This window comes from Balaenoptera acutorostrata, chromosome 16 (genome assembly GCF_949987535.1).
Source record: "Balaenoptera acutorostrata chromosome 16, mBalAcu1.1, whole genome shotgun sequence".
NCBI lineage: Eukaryota > Metazoa > Chordata > Mammalia > Artiodactyla > Balaenopteridae > Balaenoptera > Balaenoptera acutorostrata.
The window spans coordinates 57,832,955-57,852,064 of NC_080079.1; the positions used below are offsets into that span (position 1 = coordinate 57,832,955).

General features: G+C 49.7%; 1 protein-coding gene across 1 annotated transcript in view; it reads left to right on the plus strand.

Annotated features, from left to right (window-relative positions):
• The first annotated feature begins 217 nt into the window (after positions 1-217).
• The window catches only part of DLG5 (discs large MAGUK scaffold protein 5), a 122,317-nt gene continuing 103,424 nt past the window's right edge, over positions 218-19,110 (plus strand). Inside the window, exon 1 of the mRNA XM_057530967.1 lies at positions 218-1,196. Within this exon, the coding sequence (XP_057386950.1) occupies positions 893-1,196 (304 nt within the window). The 5' untranslated portion in view covers positions 218-892. The remainder of the gene's footprint in view (positions 1,197-19,110) is intronic.

Sequence of the window (19,110 nt, forward strand, 5' to 3'; positions counted from 1 at the left end):
CGAGGGGGCTGGGGGTGCGGGCTGCTTCCCGCGGGGCCCCTGACTCCGCGTCCCCCACCGCCGGTTGCGCCTGGGCCTCGGAGACCCGGAGAGCCAGCGCGCGCGATGTCCCCGCCTCCGAGGCGGGCCCGGGGCGGGGAGGTGGGGACCCCTCCCCTTCGCCCATCCCCTCGGGGCCGGCCGCCCAGGCGCTTGAAAGGCCAGCCGGGGGAAGGGAGGGGAGGGGATAGAGAGGAGACGAGAGAGGAGAGGAGAGGAGGGCGGAGGGACAGACCGGCGGCGGCGACGCCGGGGCGCGGGCAAGGCGGAGCGGTCGGCGGCCGCGGGGCCCCAGTGAGCCGGGCCGGGGCGAGGCGGCTCCCGAGCCGTCGGGGGGCCTGGCGAAGACGGCCGGGCCACTTTCCTTTCCGAGTTGTGATCGTATTCGGGGGGCGGCGCCGGGGCCGGCGTTCCGGGGAGAGTTTTCTCGCGGGGCGGGCGGGGGAGCGGCGCGCGCCGAGGGGGAGGGGAGGGGGAGCATGCCCGGCTGGAGCCGGGCCTCGGGGCGCGCCCCGGCCGCCGTCCCCACCTCCGCCTCCTCCTTCTCCTCCTCCGTCTCCTCCTCCTCCTCCTCTTCCAGTCCCGCCGCCGCCGCAGCCAACATGGCTGCGCTCCTGAGCCCGGGAGGCGGCCGCTGCTGAGCGCCGCTCGCCGCCCGGGCCCCCAGCCCGCCCAGGCCCCGGCCCATGGCCCCCGCGGCCTGGCGGCCCCCGGTGCTCTAGGGCTGCCGCCAGCGCTCGCCGCCCCGAGGCGCCCGGGGCCCGTCGCCACCAGCCTGCTTGCCCGCCCGCCCGCGCGCCCGCCGGCCTCCGGGAGTCCGGTAGCCGTCCGGCGGGGCGGGGCGGCCGCCACCATGGAGCCCCAGCGCCGGGAGCTGCTCGCCCAGTGTCAGCAGAGCCTGGCCCAGGCCATGACGGAGGTGGAGGCGGTGCTCGGGCTGCTCGAGGCCGCAGGAGCGCTGAGCCCCGGCGAGCGGCGGCAGCTGGACGAGGAGGCGGGAGGCGCCAAGGCGGAGCTGCTGCTCAAGCTGCTCCTGGCCAAGGAGCGGGACCACTTCCAGGACCTGCGGGCGGCGCTGGAGAAGACGCAGCCTCACCTGCTGCCCATTCTCTACCTGAACGGCGTCGTCGGGCCGCCGCAGCCCGCCGAGGGCGCCGGTGAGTGTGAGACCCCCGCCCGGCCTCTCGGACCCGCCTTCCACGACTTCTCTCTCCGGTTCTCCGAGGGGGAAGTCATGAGGGCCATTCATCTACCTGGCGCCTGCCGCGGGGAGAACCTTCCCTCCTTCAGCCTGCCTGGGGAGGGCCCGATGCGTGGACCCCCACTTCACACCTCCTCCCCCAATCCCACCCTTGCTGTGAACAATGCCCCGCACTGCAGGCCCTGATCCTCCAGGTGCCGCGGCAGCGAGGTCCTCCCGAGACCACCAGGTCCAGCCGCGGGGCGATCTCGGAGGGATGTACGTCAGTCCCTTTTCTAAGATTGTTCACCATCCAACAGTCCTTTTAGAGCCTCTGCTAGCCTTCAATCAATGATAAGGTCTAGAAGAATAGAACCTGGGCCAGGGCTGGTACTTCTGAATTTTGGTCCCTGGCACCCCGTTTCAGGACCACTGGTGCCTTTTCACTTTTTGATTTTCTCAGCTCTCTCTGCCCAGAGCTCAGTCTGTTTGTTCGCCCAGGCTTGTGGTTGATTATGCACAATGCCTGCTAGGTTTCTTTGGAAACTGTGGGCCGGGAAAAGTTGGGGAAGTTGCATTGCACCATGGGAAAATCCTGGTTGTAGCTGCTGGGGCTCAGTTCCCTCCCTAAGGGTGCCGAGCTGCCTGAGGAGGGAAGGCTGGTGACTGGTTCCCTTGGGTGGTGGTGACGGATTTGTGAGTATTCGTGTGTTGGGGGTGGGGTGGGGGGTACTGCTGGGAGTTTGTGGCAAGTGGGTAGGCTTGGTGTGGCCTAGTTGGGGAGTGTGGAAAGCCAGGCTTTTAGACAAGGAAGCTGAGGAAGAAGGCATAGCACTAAGGAAGAGCCAGCATTTATTGGGCACCTACTGTTGTGGCAGGCACTCTGCTGTATCACGTTCGTTTACCACTCTCTGAGCTATTATTCCTACTTTGCCAGAGAGAAAACTCCAGCTTGGAGTGGTTAAATTGCTCAAAGTATTGGGCACCAGGAGTTTTCAATTATGACCCATTGTTTTATTTAACCCATTTGGAACCAGGAAGCAACAAGTGCTGCTTTTCTGTGTCTTGTCCGTGTTTTAAAAGTGAACAGAGAGGGCTGATGAACTGCCTTTAACAACTTGTAGGCCACAGGCTGATGAAACGTGTTTATTTGGCTGTTAACAGCCTCACTTATTAAGGAGATGATTTTATAAGCTGTTCCTGGTAACAGCTCCATTGGATATTGGCCACCTTTTTTTGGTAGTGAAGACACCTGGCATACAGAGAGACTAAACTGCTGGCCACACAGCGTATCATTTCATTGATGGCCCTTCTGTCTCCACTTTGGGTTTCTGACTCTTCAGCATTTCTGTTTCTCAAACCTACGCTGTCCCCCAGTTATGATCGTGTCTGAGTTGCTGGGCAACCCAGTCCTCTCCTGGGATGATGCTAAGAAGAGCTGTCAGATGTGGCCTTGAGGATAAGGTCGGAGGGAAATCTCTTCGGGGTAGTTTTTTTTCTTTTTAGTTGCCTTTTTGTCTACCTAGCTCTCTGTGTTTGAAGGAGGAGGTTGATCAAGGAAGTGCAGAAGTTAGCGTGCAGACTTAAGTCCTCATTGGGATGTGTTTGAATCAGTGCTAGCTTTAATCTCTGGAATAGATAGATGAATTGCCATTAATTAGGTCCCTCCCTTTTCCATGCCTGGTAGAGAAGGTGGGGCCTCACAGGGCTGAAGTTCTGGAAGCTGTTCCTGACATCTAAGGAAAGGATGAAATAGGGTTTGGATTTTATCCTCGAGGGCAGGATTTCAAACCCTAGTTTTACCACAATGCAGAACTGTGTAGCTTTTCAAGGGAAGTTAAGTTCATTTTAGTTGATACTTCAGAAAAAAATTAGGATAGCATTTGGTCTGGCAAGATGCCATGTAGAGCTTCTGGGGATGAGGGGTGACACGGTGTGCAAGGAAACCACAGAGTGTTGGGATCTTTTAAAGGATGAATTACTGTGCAGTGGTTGCCAGCTTTTTTTCGGTTAGCCAGGGAGCCCCTCTTATGGCACAAAGCTCAGTGACTAAAAGGACTGCTCAGGTTGAAGGAATGGAAGCACCCGTTTCATCCCTGAGGAGCCGAAGTCAGGGAAACTCAGCCCTGTGTCCTGGTCTTTGCTCTCCCAGCAGGTTCCACTCTGCACACAGGTGCACACCTCTGCCTGTAAGTCAGCCTTAGTGCAAGCATCTTGTGGGAGCCCCAGAGAGGAACCAGTTGGCTTCCTAAAGATCCATAGTCTCAAGGGGAGGCCCCTTTGTCACTGTTTATACATCGGAGGTGCTGCCATCACCCAGTTAGGGGCTCCTTTGGTGGATTCCACATCCCACGTGGGCCCCTGGTCTAGAATGCCCGTCCCATGGCTGGCACTTGTGTGCTGTGGGAGTTTGTTGTGCTGCAGGCAGATGATGTCTGGCTGCTCCCCACATGGGGCCTGGAACTGGGAGGAAACTGTTCTAGGTGGTAGGGGGCAGGTAAGCAAACCAAACTCATCTGTTCTGCTCATGCTCAGTTAGAGCCCCAGACATTTATAACCCACCATGCTCAGGCCTGGGGTATGCAGGTGAGTAAGAAGACACAGAGTTGTTTTATTTTGGGGGCAGGGGGACTTCTCTACCAGAATTGATAGTACATTGCTATTGAGCATTTTCGATCTTATTGCATACTTTAATATCTCACTTAGTTCTGTGGCATCTAGTGCCTTTTCTGCGTGACACTGGGTTCCATGCCCCGCATCTGTGAGGTCTGAGGACAGGCCAGGAGTTGCAGGGCAGAAGGGAGCTGGAGTCAGGCTAAGTGCAGTGCTCCTGATTCCATGTTGGGGGTGGTTTTTCCTGTTATCTGGTTAGGCCCTCCCATTACAGTTTTAGGCCGTTTCCTGCATTGGGGAACTCTGGAATTTTGTAGCCTTTCCTTGTCCCAGTACATGCATCTGTAAGGAAGGAGTGAGCCCCTTTGTCCCCGCTCGTGGTAGAGAGAGGGGAGAACTGTTCTCCTCTGACTGGCTCAGGTCTCTCGAGTTTTTTCCATAGTAGTACCAGGATCTTGTTTGTTCACTCGGATCCCACGAGGTCCTTTGTTTTTTCTCTTTGATTCAGTTGCTAACATCTGGGTTTTCTCACTTGAAGCTCCTCAACTGCCTGCCCCTGGAGTGAGGGGCCCCTTCCTGGCGCCGAGCCTCAGCGTCCTCATCTGTGAGATGGGGCTGGGGGTGCTGCATGGCCTGTCTCAGCCACTGGGAGGCAAAATGAGATTGGGGAGGACTGAGGTGCCTGGTCCTCCTGTTCTTGGTGCAGGTGGGGCCGGGGTGCAGAGGATGTAATTCCAGCCTGCAGCTTGCTGCCTCGTTGGGGGAATGGGACACTCAGGAGAGTGACATTATGAGCCAGATCAATTGAGTGATACAAATACAAACAGGCTTTTTCCTCCTTTTAAAAGTCTACTACATGCTTTCCCCAAATACTCTCATCCACCCCTAGTGGCTCTAATTACCATCTAAGTGTGGAGGGCTCCCCAAACCATTTTCACAACAGGCCTGTCTCGTGGAGCAGAAGTGGCAGAACATGGTGACTGCCGGTGGCACTCTCTACTGTGTGCTCAGAGCTGAATTTCTCCTCCTCGTCCCCTCCGTGCCTCCTCTTTAGTTTCCTGGAGAGCTGGCTGATTTGGCTTCGCTACAGTTAAGAGGATGGAGACAGTAGTGTTTGCTGGAGAAGCCAGGGAAGGCTTCGAGGAGGGACTGGGGCTTGAGCTGGGTGTTGAAGGGGTACTCTGAATGTGCAGAGGAAAAGGAGGATGTCTGGGTGGGAGATGCAAGAACAAACTCCTAGCTGTGAGAGGAGCAGTGTGTTTCCAGGTTGCAGAAATTAGACCAGCCTGAGTGAGCAGGGCACTGGCTCTGGGTGGGTGGGGATGCAGAGGTAATCTGAAGGACCATGATGGCTAGGCGGAGCAAGGCGTTTGTACACCACCTGGAATTTAGGCATTGTACACTTGTCAGAAGTTGAAGCTGGAGGAATTTTTAAAAAAGAATAACCCCAGGCGTTTCCAGTGGGACGAGTGCAGTTGGCTGCTGATTGTCAGGTGTGGATTATCTATTATTCATTAGAGGTTACCTGGGCCTTTTGTTCTTTCCCTACTCTCTTCAGGTACCAGCCACCTTTTCTTCATCCACTCTGTCCTGGATGGTCATAAGTAAAAGCTCCAACCATTGTGGTTTTTCTTTTGGTTCTGTTAATTGTGTTGAGAGGAAGTAGTGGAGGAACTTGAAAGTGATGGTTGAAAAGAGGTTTCTAAGAGAAAGGCAGATTTTATTTATCCCTCTATGTATTAGTTCAGGCACCCTTATTGCAGGTGACAGAAACTTAGCTCAAACTGTATTAGGCAGAAAAGAGAAATTTATTGTATAATATTCCAAAACCTTGGGATGAATTGGAGTAACTGGCCTTTGGATGATTGATCCTGAATGCCACGGGCTTTTCCCGTGGGCCTGGAACATGACCTCAGGCCCCTCTTGGCTTCATCTTCACAGCCCCTGACCAGAGAATAAAGGGAGCTGTATCCAGTAAACCAGGCAGAAAAATCTCATGGAAGGATTCTGATTGGCCTGACTAGGGTCACATGTCCATGTGAGACCCAGTCACTGTGGCTGGGGCTAGAGAACTAAGATTGGCCCAGCAGTGGACCCAACCAATAGGGTAGGGTGATTGGCAGCTCGTACCAGTACCATGTGGTTCTTTAGAATGGGGAGAAACAGTTCTCCAAAAAAAGAAGAGCAGAAAGGATGTTGTGCAGGTAAAGCAGCAGGTGAATGTCCAAGATGTGGTCTCATCTTTGTGTGATGATGCAATTAGCAGATGAGGTCATTGCTGGAACGGGGTGGTTGGAGGTTGTCAGATTTCACTAGGTTTTAGACCTTGAGCAAGGCAGTTAACCTTTCTGAACTTATCTCCCTCTCTACAAAATAATTAAAACAATAACTACTTCACTCTGCTATTTGACAATGCATGGTAGGAAAAAAGGAGCATTTATTAGTGTGGTGAGTAATGCAACCTGGAACCAACCTTAGGACCAGAAGCCTGGGATTCTCCTGATATATCTGAGGGTTATGTGAGAGCTCCTGGTAAACTGTGCTGAACAGATGTCAGGGTTGCTTTTACTGTGGCTGTGGGTCATTAAGAGTAGAATGTAATCTCCATGAGCCAAATTCACTGTTGTATTCCCCATGCCTAGAATAGAGCCTGGCCCAAGATGGGCGTTCAGTAAATTTCTGTTGGATGGATGACTAGTCAGCTGTGTGGCGAATGAGTGGTGTGTCCCTGCATAAGTCCAGATTCTCTTCAGAAGTAAGTGCAGATTCTTAAGTGGTGACTTCACAGTGACAGAAGGCTGTGGGAGTGCAGGAAGGCTAGGGTGAGTTCCACAGGCACACACGGATGTCCCCACCCACAGTGTGTCTGTGATGGAAGCAGGTGGTGTGACACTGGTGTCTGAAGTCTCCAAGGTCACCCCTCAGGTATCAGCATTGTGGGACTGGCTGCCAGGAGCCATGCGGAGTGACCACACTGCCTGTACAGGATTGGAGAGCCCTTCACGTTTTGCACTTAGAATTTGAAAGTCAGCTTGGTGTCCTCGAAAGAGTTTTGGATGGGGATCTGCTCCTAACTGTACAACATCTTGACCTTGGATGAGCCTCTTAACTACCTGGGGCTTGTTTTCTTCCAAGTAGAAGGCTGGAAGAAGTTCAATGTTGACTGAGGACTTCCTCAGTCCTGTAGGGTTCTCAGTACTTGCAGGGTGGCCTTAGGTCCAAGGAAGCTTGGTGATGGGGTTGGAGTAGATTTCTAAGACCTTTCTTCCAGGTCTCTACCATGATTACTATTTTTTTAAATTAATTAACTAATTAATTTATTTATTTTGGGCTGCGTTGGGTCTTCGTTGCTACGTGTGGGCTTTCTCTAGTTGCGGCGAATGGGGGCTACTCTTCGTTGCGGTGCGTGGGCTTCTCATTGCGGTGGCTTCTCTTGTTGCGGAGCACGGGCTCTAGGCGCGCGGGCTCAGTAGTTGTGGCTCGTGGGCTCTAGAGTGCAGGCTCAGTAGTTGTGGCGCACGGGTTTAGTTGCTCTGCGGCATGTGGAATCTTCCCAGAGCAGGGCTCGAACCCGTGTCCCCTGCATTGGCAGGCAGATTCTTAACCACTGTGCCACCAGGGAAGTCCTGATTACTGTTTTTTGATTTAGTGTTAGTGTTGAGTGATTTTTGTACTCTGGCTTTATATTTCCTGAAAAAGTAAGCAATGTAGGAGAGTTATTTTGTCTTAATTTTTTTGTTCCACCTCATTCCAACCACCTATACATTCTGCAGGCCATTTTGAGGGGGTTCTTTATTAATTTCCTGTAACCTTGGGGATATGTGAGCCACAGAAATAGTGGGCATAGAGCAAGAGGGCTGAACTCCCTATCAGTCTGTGCAGTAGGCATGCTGAACATGTTCAGCAGAGAAGAATTTTAAATGGGATTGAGTTGGGGACATATTGCATTTTTTTTCACCTTTTCCCTGGGGCAGATTGCATATCTCTGAATTATGTGTGTCTATTGATCTTTTTGAGACAGAGTTCCACGAAAGTGCTACAGAAATATTTAAAATTAAACAGATGTTTGGAGTGTTCCATGTTGGCCATCCAATTCTAAACCCTTGGTGGGTAATTGTGAGGTGACTGTTGACCTTGATGTTCGTTTCACACTAAGGGTCATAACCCGTTTGCTTTGTACGTTTTTTTTTGTTTTAAATACTGTGGTAAAATATACATAACGTAACATTTACCATTTGAACCATTTTTTTCTATTTTTGTAATTGTGGTAAAATATACATAACATTAAAATTACTGTTTTATTCATTTTTAAGTGTAGAGTTCAGTGGTATTAAGTACATTCACATTGTTGTGCAACCATCCCTACTATCCATCCATGTCTAGAACTTTTTCTTTTCTTTTTTTTTTTTTTGTTTACGCTGGGTCTTTGTTGCTGCACTCAGGCTTTCTCTAGTTGCAGTGAGCAGGGGCTACTCTTCGTTGTGGTGTGCGGGCTTCTCATTGCGGTGGCCTCTATTGTTGGGGAGCACAGGCCCCAGAGTGCACGGGCTTCAGTAGTTGTGGCTCGCAGTCTCTAGAGCTCAGGCTCAGTAGTTGTGGCGCACATGGGCTTAGTTGTTCTGTGGCATGTGGGATATTCCTGGACCGGGGCTCGAACCCGTGTCCCCTGCATTGGCAGGCGGATTCTTAACCACTGGACCACCAGGGAAGTCCCTCTAGAACTTTTTCATCTTTCAAACCTGAAACTCTACCAATTAAACAATAACTCTCCATTCTCCCCTCCCACCATTCTACTTTCTGTCTCTGTGAATTTGACTGCTCTAGGTATCGCATATAAAAATGGAGTCATATAGTATTTGTCATTTTGTGACTGGCTTGTCTTCACTCGGCATAAGGTCTTTATGGTTCATCCATGTTACAGCATGTGTCAAAATTTCCTTCCTTTATTTAAAAATTTTTAATTGTAGTAAAGAACACAAAATATAAAACTCACCATCTTAACCATTTTAAGTGTACAGTTCAGTAGTGCTAAGAATATTCACATTGTTGTATAAGAGATCTCCAGAACTTTTTCATCTTGCAAAACCAAAACTCTGTATCCATTAAACAATAACTCCTCATTCCTCCCTCCCCCACCTCTGGGAACCACCATTCTACTTTCTGTTTCTATGAATTTGTTTACTTTAGATATCCCGTAAAAGTGGAATCACACAGTAGTTGTCTTTTTGTGACTGGCTTATTTCACTTAGGGTAATATCCTCAAGGTTTATCCATGTTGTAGCATGTGACAGGATTTCTTTCCTTTTTAAGGCTGAATAATATTCCATTGTATGTATGTACCACATTTTGTTTATCCACTCATCCACCGGTGTACTCTTGGGTTCCTTTCATCTCTTGGCTATTGTGAATAAAACTGCTATGAACATTGGTGCAGAAATATCTCTTTGAGGCCCTACTTTCAGTTCTTTTGATTATATATCCAGGAGTAGAATTATGGATCATGTGGTAATTCTGTGTTTATTTTCTGAGGAATTTCCATATTGTTTGCTTTGAGTTTTAATTAAGGAAATCCCAACTGTCCACAGCACCTTGACTCAGAGATGAGTGGCCTGGCTGAAGTCCTAGTTCAGCATTTTATTGTTTTCTTCTAAAAATTGTGTATTTTTCCCCCCAGACTCATTTTGGAAAGCCTTAGGACAATTCCTTTGGACCAGAAATAAAGATTTTAGTTTCAGTAGTCATCTGTGACTCTTTTGAGGGCAGAACTTGTTGACCATAGAATCCCAGCAGCATTCATATCTGGCAGCCAGGGGGATGTTCACACATTTTCTTCGTGTTTGCAGTAGTACTAATATCTCCATCCCCAAAGGACTCGAAGTATGTCAGTTATTTCCGCTTTGTAGACACTTGCTCCTTACCCCATTCAGGGTTGGTTTGGTTACATAGACTTGAATCCAGAGTAACTGGCTATCAAGATTTTCTTTAGAAAAACCTAGATCAGCATTTCCCAAGGAAATATCTTCTAAACAGTAGTTTGGTGGGATGTCAATGGTGTTATTTGTAAAAGGGTTCTCTGGTCAAGTACATTTGAGCAGTGTTGGCTTGAGCAGGTCACACAGGCTCCTTTACTGGGAGCCTCTCAAGCACCAGTAAGCCAGTGTGCTTTGGGACTTCACTGGAGTGGGTTCACTACGCAGCGTTTCCCAAACTGATTTGACCACAAAACCCTCTTTCACTGAGCATCTTGCAACATCAGTGTTCTGAGAGGTGCGCTCTTGGGAAACTTCAGCATTAGTGCAGGGAACTGGAACATCAATGTTATACCATCGTTTCTCGAATTTTCCCCCAGCTCTTTCATTCAAGGAACCAAAACGTTAAACGTTCCCATTCTTTTGAATTCTGATACCAGCTGAAATGGGCATATGTGATTCTGGGGCTAGTAGATTTTTTTGGATATGTTGACAATTCAGATGTGTAGTGGATTCTGGGACCAGTAGATTTTTTCGGTGTGTGATCTTGCACAAGATGTCTGACCTCTCTGGGCCTCAGTTTCCCCAGTGTGGCTTAACAAGAATGAAGTCTTGTTCGTGATGGTTATTCTTTGAGATGGTTAAACCTCTTGCGGTCTTCTCTAGAGCTGGGCTTTGGTCCATAGTTGGAGTTTCCAGGGGCACCTTGGAAGGATGTGTAGAGACCTGTTCAGGGGTTTGGTGACTGTGGGTCCAGGACAGGTTAGCTCTTGGGCAGATCTTTTCTGAGCCCTGGGGAGTTGTTGGGCTGGAGAGCTGGAAGATGGCCTGGAGAGTGGTAAGTTATTTCTGGGAAGATAGGTGATACAGATGAATGACCCGGGTGGCCCGAGCATCATTGGTGTGTTTGGAGCCCAGGAGTAAGGACACAGAGAGCTGAGTGTCATGAACCCAGACTTGGGGACCCCCACAAGTTTAAATCTTGGCTCTTTCATCTTAGTCTGTGTGACTTTAACAGGCACTTAAGCTCTCTGGGTTTTCTTTTTCGTTATCTATAAAAGGGCTGATATTCTCCTCCTAGGGCTTTGGTGAGGATCGAGGTGGTTTATGTGAGGCGAGGGCAAGCTGTTGCTGCTGCTTCTGCTCTTGGGGGTAGCCTGCCCTTGAGCAGAGAGCCAATCCCCTTCTTGTCCTTGGAATCAGGAGGTGTCACAGGGTACAGAGAGATGCTCAAGGGAGAGTCGAGAGTGTGCGTGGACCAGGAAGCCAACATTCCTGGGGCTGCTCAGAACACACTTTCACAGTGTTCTGGTCCTGGAGCCTGCCGTTAAGGAGGGCACTGCCATGAGCTATGAGGAGTTCAGTTCCAGAAGGACCTTGGGAAGAGTTATTTTAAAGGAAAGGAGACTTAGAGGGGCTTGGATGCTTGTTTTCAGATGGACATGGGCAGGTGATGAGACCCGATTCTTTCTGACCCCAGAGAGATGACTGATAGAAGATACTGGGAGGTAGAATTGAGCTCAAGATAAGGAAGACGGCTTCCCTGGTGGCACAGTGGTTAAGAATCCGCCTGCCACTGCAGGGGACACGGGTTCGAGCCCTGGTCCGGGAAATTCCCACATGCCGCGGAGCAACTAAGCCCATGTGCGCCACAACTACTGAGCCTGCGCTCTAGAGCCTGCGTGCCACAACTGCCGAAGCCCGCGCGCCTAGAGCCCGTGCTCCGCAACAGGAGAGGCCACCGCAATGAGAAGCCCACGCACCGCAACAAAGAGTAGCCCCCGCTCGCTGCAACTAGAGAAAGCCGCACGCAGCAACAAAGACCCTACGCAGCCAAAAATAAATAAATAAATTTATTTAAAAAAAAAAAAAAGATAAGGAAGAACCTTTCTCCCTTCCTCCCTGCCTTAATTTTATACTATATATTATAAAAATTTCAAACATATGCAGAGATGGAGATGATAATATAATGAATACCCAGCTCTCCTAATAACTTCTGTTTTCTGTAATTTTTTTAAAAATTTATTTATTTGTTTATTTTTGGCTGCGTTGGGTCTTCGTTGCTGCGTGAGCTTTCTCTAGTTGCGGCGAGCGGGGCCTAGTCTTCGTTGCGGAGTGTGGACTCTAGGCACGCGGGCTTCAGTAGTTGTGGCACGCAGGCTCAGTAGTTGTGGCTCGCGGGCTCTAGAGTGCAGGCTCAGTAGTTGTGGGGCACAGGCTTAGTTGCTCTGCGGCATGTGGGATCTTCCCAGACCACGGCTCGAACCCATGTCCCCTGCGTTAGCAGGCAGATTCTTAACCACTGCGACACCAGGGAAGTCCCATTTTCTGTAATATTTTAAAACAAATCCCAGACAGCATATCACTTCCTCCATAAATACTTGAGGAGGTATCTCTAAGAGATAAGGCCTTTAGAAAAAAAAATATAGCCAGAAGACCATTTTTACACCCAACAATCTTTTTTTTTTTTTAACATCTTTATTGGAGTATAATTGCTTTACAATGTTGTGTTAGTTTCTGCTGTATAACAAAGTGAATCAGCTATACATATACATATATCCCCATATCCCCTCCCTCTTGCCTCTCCCTCCCACCCTCCCTATCCCAACAACCAACAATATTAATAATTTCTTAATGGCATCTCATATCCAGTTGATACTCAGTTTTCCTTTTTGCAGAAATGCCTCTTTATAGATGGTTTGTTCAAATCAGGATTTTCATAAGGTCCACATGTTGCCTTTAGTTGATGCTGCTTTCTGAGTCTCTTTTAGAATCCCCAGCAGCCCCTCTTCCCTGGGCCTTTTGTTTAAGGTAGAACTTGTTTTAATGGTCTTTGCCATCCAGCTGTGGAGTGGACTGTTGTAGGTGGTGACGTCCCTTCCCTGAGAGTCCACATAGATGGTGGGTGAGCATGGGATGGTTACGTTAGAGAATGGGTTGTGGCGTCTGATCGTAAACCCATTTATCCTCAGTTTTCTCACAGGGCTGTTGGGAACAATTAAATGAAATAACATATGTGAAATGTAACTGTTCTTTATGAGTTAAATTTTTTTATTTTTGCCTTTTTTTTTTTTTTTTTAAGCTGCGGAATTCTTTTCATTAACTGGACTCTTACATGAAAGCCAGATATATAAGATAGACAGGTGCTGTGGTGAACAGGTATGGAGGCCTGGAGCTTGCCCCTTTTCCCCGTGGACTCCCTGAGGTGCCTCCGCACAGTTCCCTTGGGTTCTCCAGAGTTCTGTGGAACAGGGTTTGAAAACCAGTGTGCTTGGATGCTTTTGTTTTAAGATGCTCTCCATGAAGAGGGAGGTGAAGAGCTACCCAAAGCCTCACCTTCCTTTGCCTGAGCTGAGCTGGGTTGGTGAGTCACAGCTGGACCCAGAGGCTGCTGCCAGTGGCAGCTGTGCTTCCACCAGATACTCTTGTCTTTGTCTGCTTCCTCTGTTTACCTTTGTAGGTTTCCTTTCAGGATGAACCATGCTGTCAAAAATGACAAGTGACCACAGTGCAGCTAATTAAAAAAACCACTCTCTGCAGTGATTGGGAAGGAGCAGAGTGAAATCCCATCAGATGGGGTCAGGTGGGAAGTGGTTACCTTTTTTGAAAACTTCTTCTATTTTTTTTTTTTTTTAAATACTATCCCTGACTGGCTCTGCCTGTACATTGCATAAGAGAATTGTTAGTTGTTGATGCATAAATAAGCCCCTTCCGATATGCAGCCTGCAGGTGGGATTTGTGGAGTTGCCTGTGTGGAAGCCAGCAGAGATAATCGCTTGTGACTCTGAGCTGCAGCCTTGGTGGCCGTCTCAAGCCAGGGCGTGTTTTCTCTACCCACAGTGTTTTTCTAGGTATGGCCTGTCTCTCCCAGGTGGCTCTCAGGCCTCTTTCTGAGTCAACTTCAGGTTACTTGTCTGGATGGTAACCGTCAGACTCCTTAAGATGGCCTGGGACCCCCAAACGAATATTCTTGTATATCATTTTGACCACTGTAAATCTGCTGTCCAAATGTGGTGAAAAATCTGTCCAGCCAATAGTGAGTGATAGGATAACAAACACATGGGAAGAAACTTAATTGTATTTTTATATTTTGATGTAAGAAGTCACACTTTAAAGAAGTATAATGACCTTTTCAGTACTCACGATAACCTCTATTCGTCTTGCTCAGGGTAACCTCCTTTTCTTCTCATCTGGCCAGAATTTTCATTTACCGTTTATGTTTCTTAAGCAGCTTAATATTGTCGAGTATCGTGGCTGGAAGGGATCTTAGAGACCAGTTTGCCCAAACTGCTGATTTTACAAATGAGAAGTAGCAGTCCAAAAACACAAAGGGACTCCACCAGGCTCTCATAGCATGCCTCAGTGCAGCTGGACACAGGATCCAGGTTTCTTCCCAGGCCGGGGCTCCTTCCGAGGCATCTCCGCCAGCCACAGGCTGGGCAGGGAGTCTCAGGAGCCTTGACTGTTGACTGGTTTTTCCTGATGCAGGCCTGGCTTTGCAGGCACCAGCCTTTCCAGCAGGTAACAGGGCATTGCGGTTCATGGAGTTGTGCTGCAGCTCTCCTTCCTGACCATTGAGAAAAATCTTTTATCAGACCATGCAGTTGGTGTTTATGTTCCACAAATGGGCAGACTAGGCCAAGAGAGGTTTGTCAGCTTGCTCAGGGCCTCCAGCTGCTGAGAGGCTGGGCAGGCTTTGGAGTCTTTGTCAGTTTCTTTATAGAATCTGCATTTGTTCTGTATTCTGGGCCATCCTGTGAAGGTCCCCAGTGATATTTCTGTGTCCTGAGCCTTGGACACCCCTCCTCTTCCCCGTGACAGGGTTCATTCATTCAGCAGACATGTTCTGAGCACCTGTCACACAGGGGGTACTATTTGAATGCAAACATAGGACGTGACATCTAAATTTAGTGCTGAGTCAGAGAATGGGTCTGATGTTGGCAGGAGGTACCTCCTTGTCTCATTCTTTTTATGACACAGCAAAAACTTCTAGGGCTGACTGATGTGGTTTCTTATTGCTTAGTCACAGGACAGAGTTCAAAAAGCAAAATGACGCCACTGAGCCTCTTGCCCCAGAGGAAAAAACCTTTAATAAAGATAAGAGGGTAAAGGCCCTGTGGACACTGAGCCGGCCACCCCCATGGCCAGCCTCAGTGGGAACTGGATCCAGGAAAAAGCAAGAAAATAACAATATGAGAATGTGCTGGCTCTGGGTCCTTCTCCTGGAAAAAATAGAGCTGAACCTGAAGCAGCTTAGAATTTCGGGCTCGTGTGTGAGAGTTTATTACATATGACTGTCTCTTCCGTAAGATGTTAGGGAAAAACCCGAACGAGCTTTTTGGCCAATCCAACATTAAGACTTCCCGTGTGAAAATTCAGCAGAGGTGGTCACTGTCTTCTTGCATGAGATCACTCAGCCTTTAGGGTGGAGACCAGGCTGAGTCGGATACAGGTTTTATCTGTCCAACTGCCTGTCCGTCTGCCCACCCATCATCCATCCAGTGTGTACCTGGTCAGTGCTCCGGCCAGGGGCTGCTGAGTGCTGAGCCTGCAGAGGTGAGAAAGACATTAGCCTCGCTCATGAACGACGCCACGGTCCCATACCGGACGCCCCGACTTGGATTTGCTCTTTTAGATGGAAGGTATATCCTATTCTTCCTCAAAGGTTTTCACTTTTGGTTGCACTATCTATTCTGGAGCTTTTAGAAATGCTGGAAAGTAATCAGCTTAGCTTATTGACTTCCTACTCCTCACCTTCCTTTTTTTTTTAAAAGGATATTATTTATTTATTTATTTATTTATTTATTGCTGTGTTGGGTCTTCGTTTCTGTGCTAGGGCTTTCTCTAGTTGCGGCAAGCGGGGGCCACTCTTCATCGTGGTGTGCGGGCCTCTCACTATCACGGCCTCTCTTGTTGCGGAGCACAGGCTCCAGACGCGCAGGCTCAGCAATTGTGGCTCACGGGCCTAGTCGCTCCGCGGCATATGGGATCTTCCCAGACCAGGGCTTGAACCTGTGTCCCCCGCATTGGCAAGCAGACTCTCAACCACTGCGCCACCAGGGAAGCCCCTCACCTTCCATTTTGTGGCTTATAGCAGATGACAAGTGTACTTGCAAAAATCTGTAAGATTCTCAAAAGGGTGACAAAGAAGATGGTTCCTGCCCACCAGGAGTTTATTGTCTCATTGGAAAGCCCAAGCCCGAGGGAGCAGGTATCCAGCAGAACAGGTCATGCAGCACAGAGGAGGCCGCCTAAAGATCAGTGTACTGTGAGCTGGGTGAGGGTGGGTGGCTGGCAGGCTGGGTGGGCGCTGGAGAGGGACAAGGAGGAAGGCCGGCCTGATGAGACAGCATGCAGAGCAGGCGCAGGAGGCTTGGGAGAAAATCCATTCTGTGAATAGTGGGTCTTCACAGGAATTTTGGGCTTCTGTTTAGGGCATGTACGCAGCTGGCCCTGGGAAAATAGGGCCAGGCTAGCCAGCCCCCGGAAGGCTCAGGGCAGGCCTGGCTGTTGCGTCCAGTCCTTCTCCCTGCATTCATTCTCTGTGAGGCTGCCTGAGCCCGAGCCTGCCTAGAGGAATAGGCGGGGTTGGCATGGGCTAGAGGGTGGTCGGTAGAATGTGGGAGAGGGCACTGTGGCCGGAGGAAGGTGGGGTAAGGGGGTGTAGACCGACTAGCCTTCTCGGAATCCCCAGAGGTGCCTCGTTGGCTTTCTGTGAGCCGTTAGATGGATTGGAAGGCCTTCTTTTTCCTCCTAAGTTTCAAGTCTGAGAATTACACCTGGGGTGTTTAGAAATCAGAGTCCCTGAGTCCTCCAGGGAACTTGAAACCTGTTCCCATCTGCTGGCCTTCTGTTTGGGGAGGAGAAGGGAGCGGTTGAGGAGTGAGGTGGCTGAGGAGAAATAAGTGACCATTGCCCTCTAGCTGTGTCCGCATGGCCACCTCACACAGCCTCACCAAGCCGTATCATTCTCTCTCTGATGGGACCTGTGACGCCACTGCCTTCCGAGCTGGTGTGAAAGTAGGTGGATGGTGCAGGGAGATGGTCCCATGCACATAGGTCGTTGTGCACTGTGCAGATGGTAGGTGTTTTTATTTGCACAGGATACTTTGTCTATTATTTTTGTATTTCCTCATTTGACCTCAGCAACCCTTTGGGGGTCCTTACTCCACCTTACAGTGAGGGAACAGGTGGGAGGGGTCAGGTCACTCAGGAATCAGCTTAGTCGAGTGGTTAAGAGCCTGTGTCTGAGTCAAGAGTTGGGTTCAAATCTTGGATTTGCTACTTACTGTGACCTTGGGCAAGTCACTCTCCCTCTCTGTGCCTTGGTTTCTTCATCTGTGAAATGAGAATAATAAGAGGACCTTGTCTTGTAAGGATTAAAGGAGTTACTATTTTTGAAGTGTCGAGAGCAGTCCCTGGCACCCAGTGAGCACTGTGTGAGCATCAGCTGTTATTTGTATTGTTATTGGTGCCCCAGTCCCAGGGCTTTTAAGTGCCACCTTACACTGTGACTTCCAGGGCAGGTTGGTTGGTTTGTTCCCCCCTCTGTCCCACACTCAGGATGTGGTCTACAAACCAGTGCTGGTCTGCAAACTCTTGGCTCCTGATCCGTGATGAGGTTAGCACAGAGATTGGAATCAGTGTTTAGCAATCTTTAGAGCAATTTGACCTTGCTGGGACGCATTGAACAGGTAAAGACTGCTTCAGGTGCTGTCAGATCACATGGGGTGTCACATGTGGTATGAGCTGTGCATAATAGTCCTCGGTGGTGGCACAGTGTGATTGCAAATAAAGAAGTGAAGTAGGCTGAGAGCCCATCGCTGCCCATTCCTGAACAGTCGGCTTCCTTGGGAGGCTCCTCCACTGACCACAGCAGGTGGGATCCAGGGCATTTTGCAAGGCGGTGCGTGGTGTTTGTGCTCTAGCAGTCTGTGACAACTCCAGAGAGTGAGGTTTCCCAGTGGAGATTTTTATTAATGAGCAATTGTTTCCATCAGCGCCACTGACGCTTACCGTGGCAAATGCCTTTCTTGCTGCTCTCCTGGGAGGCATGGTTCTGGCAGGTTTGGTAAGAATCCACAGTGAACCCTCTCCTTCCCCACCTCCTAGGCTGGCAGAAACTAGAAAGCTAGATGATGTCAGTGGACAGCGGGGTGTGGGGATGTGGGAACTCACCCCTGCTGGTGCAGCCGTCCTGGAGCCTCTGGCTGGGCAGCTGCCAAGCCCTGACCCTGCAGCCCCTCTCCTGAGTGTGAATGCCCCAGGCTCCCTCACAAGTTCCCAGAGGTGAAGGTTCGCTGCAGTGCTCCGTGGGTGGCATCCATCCCTGGGAGAGCTGACAGTGCAGTGGTTCCAAGTGACTGATGAGACACACACATGGCAGTGGGATGGAGCTTAAAGCATAGTGCTCCTTGAAAAAGTGAGAAGTAGAGTGAGATGGATACTGCAGTGCTATTATGTAAATTAACAATACAAAACAATGCCCATTTTTCAAGAACACACAAAAAAAGATAGACAAAACAATGGTCGCCTAAGTGCCTGGGGGAGTAGAATGGGAAGGGAAATGGGAATAAAAGGAAATAAATAAGAGAGGGAGGAAAGAAGCATCACTCTTCTGTGGGCTGCTGTCCTTGAGGGAAGGGGCTTTTGCCTGCTCCCGACTGGGCTGCTTCTGATGGCCCGGCTTCTGGTGGTGTGGCGTCTGTGTGTCTTGGCTGAGCTTGCAACCTCAGGCGGATTGCTCACCTGCCAAAAATGGTCTTGGTGAAGAGTTGCCCATGCCATGGCGGGGCTGTCGCAGTCACCAGCGGGGGAGGGCCAGCTGTAGTGCGTGGAACAACTGACTCAGTAGGGACATGGATGTTTATAATACTCATCTAGGTGATTGTGGGGGGGTGACCAGCACTCTATTTAAACATGGCATTGGGAATATGCGTCAGCAGTGCTTGCAAAAACCCACATTTACATCTTGGCTGTAGTGGGAAGATACGGGTAGTCACCCTTTAAGTCAGTTGATTAGAAAAATAGCTCTGTTCTGTGTATTTATTGAACTTTTGATGTCATGTGCTGCAAGAGAGATGGGGATTTTAGCTTCAGGAAGGTAGAGTCCTGCTCAGACTAAGGAGCAACTTTTTAATTGCCAGCAACCACTGCTCTAGGAAAGGAAATGAGCTCCTGACTGCTGGAAGTATTCAAGCAGAACCTCGGGCGTGGCAGGGAAGGTGTTCCTTCTGTCACGTTCATGGTTGAACTAGATGCCATCTGCAGTCCTTCCTCCTCCAGTTGAACTGGGCTTCATGCTTTAGG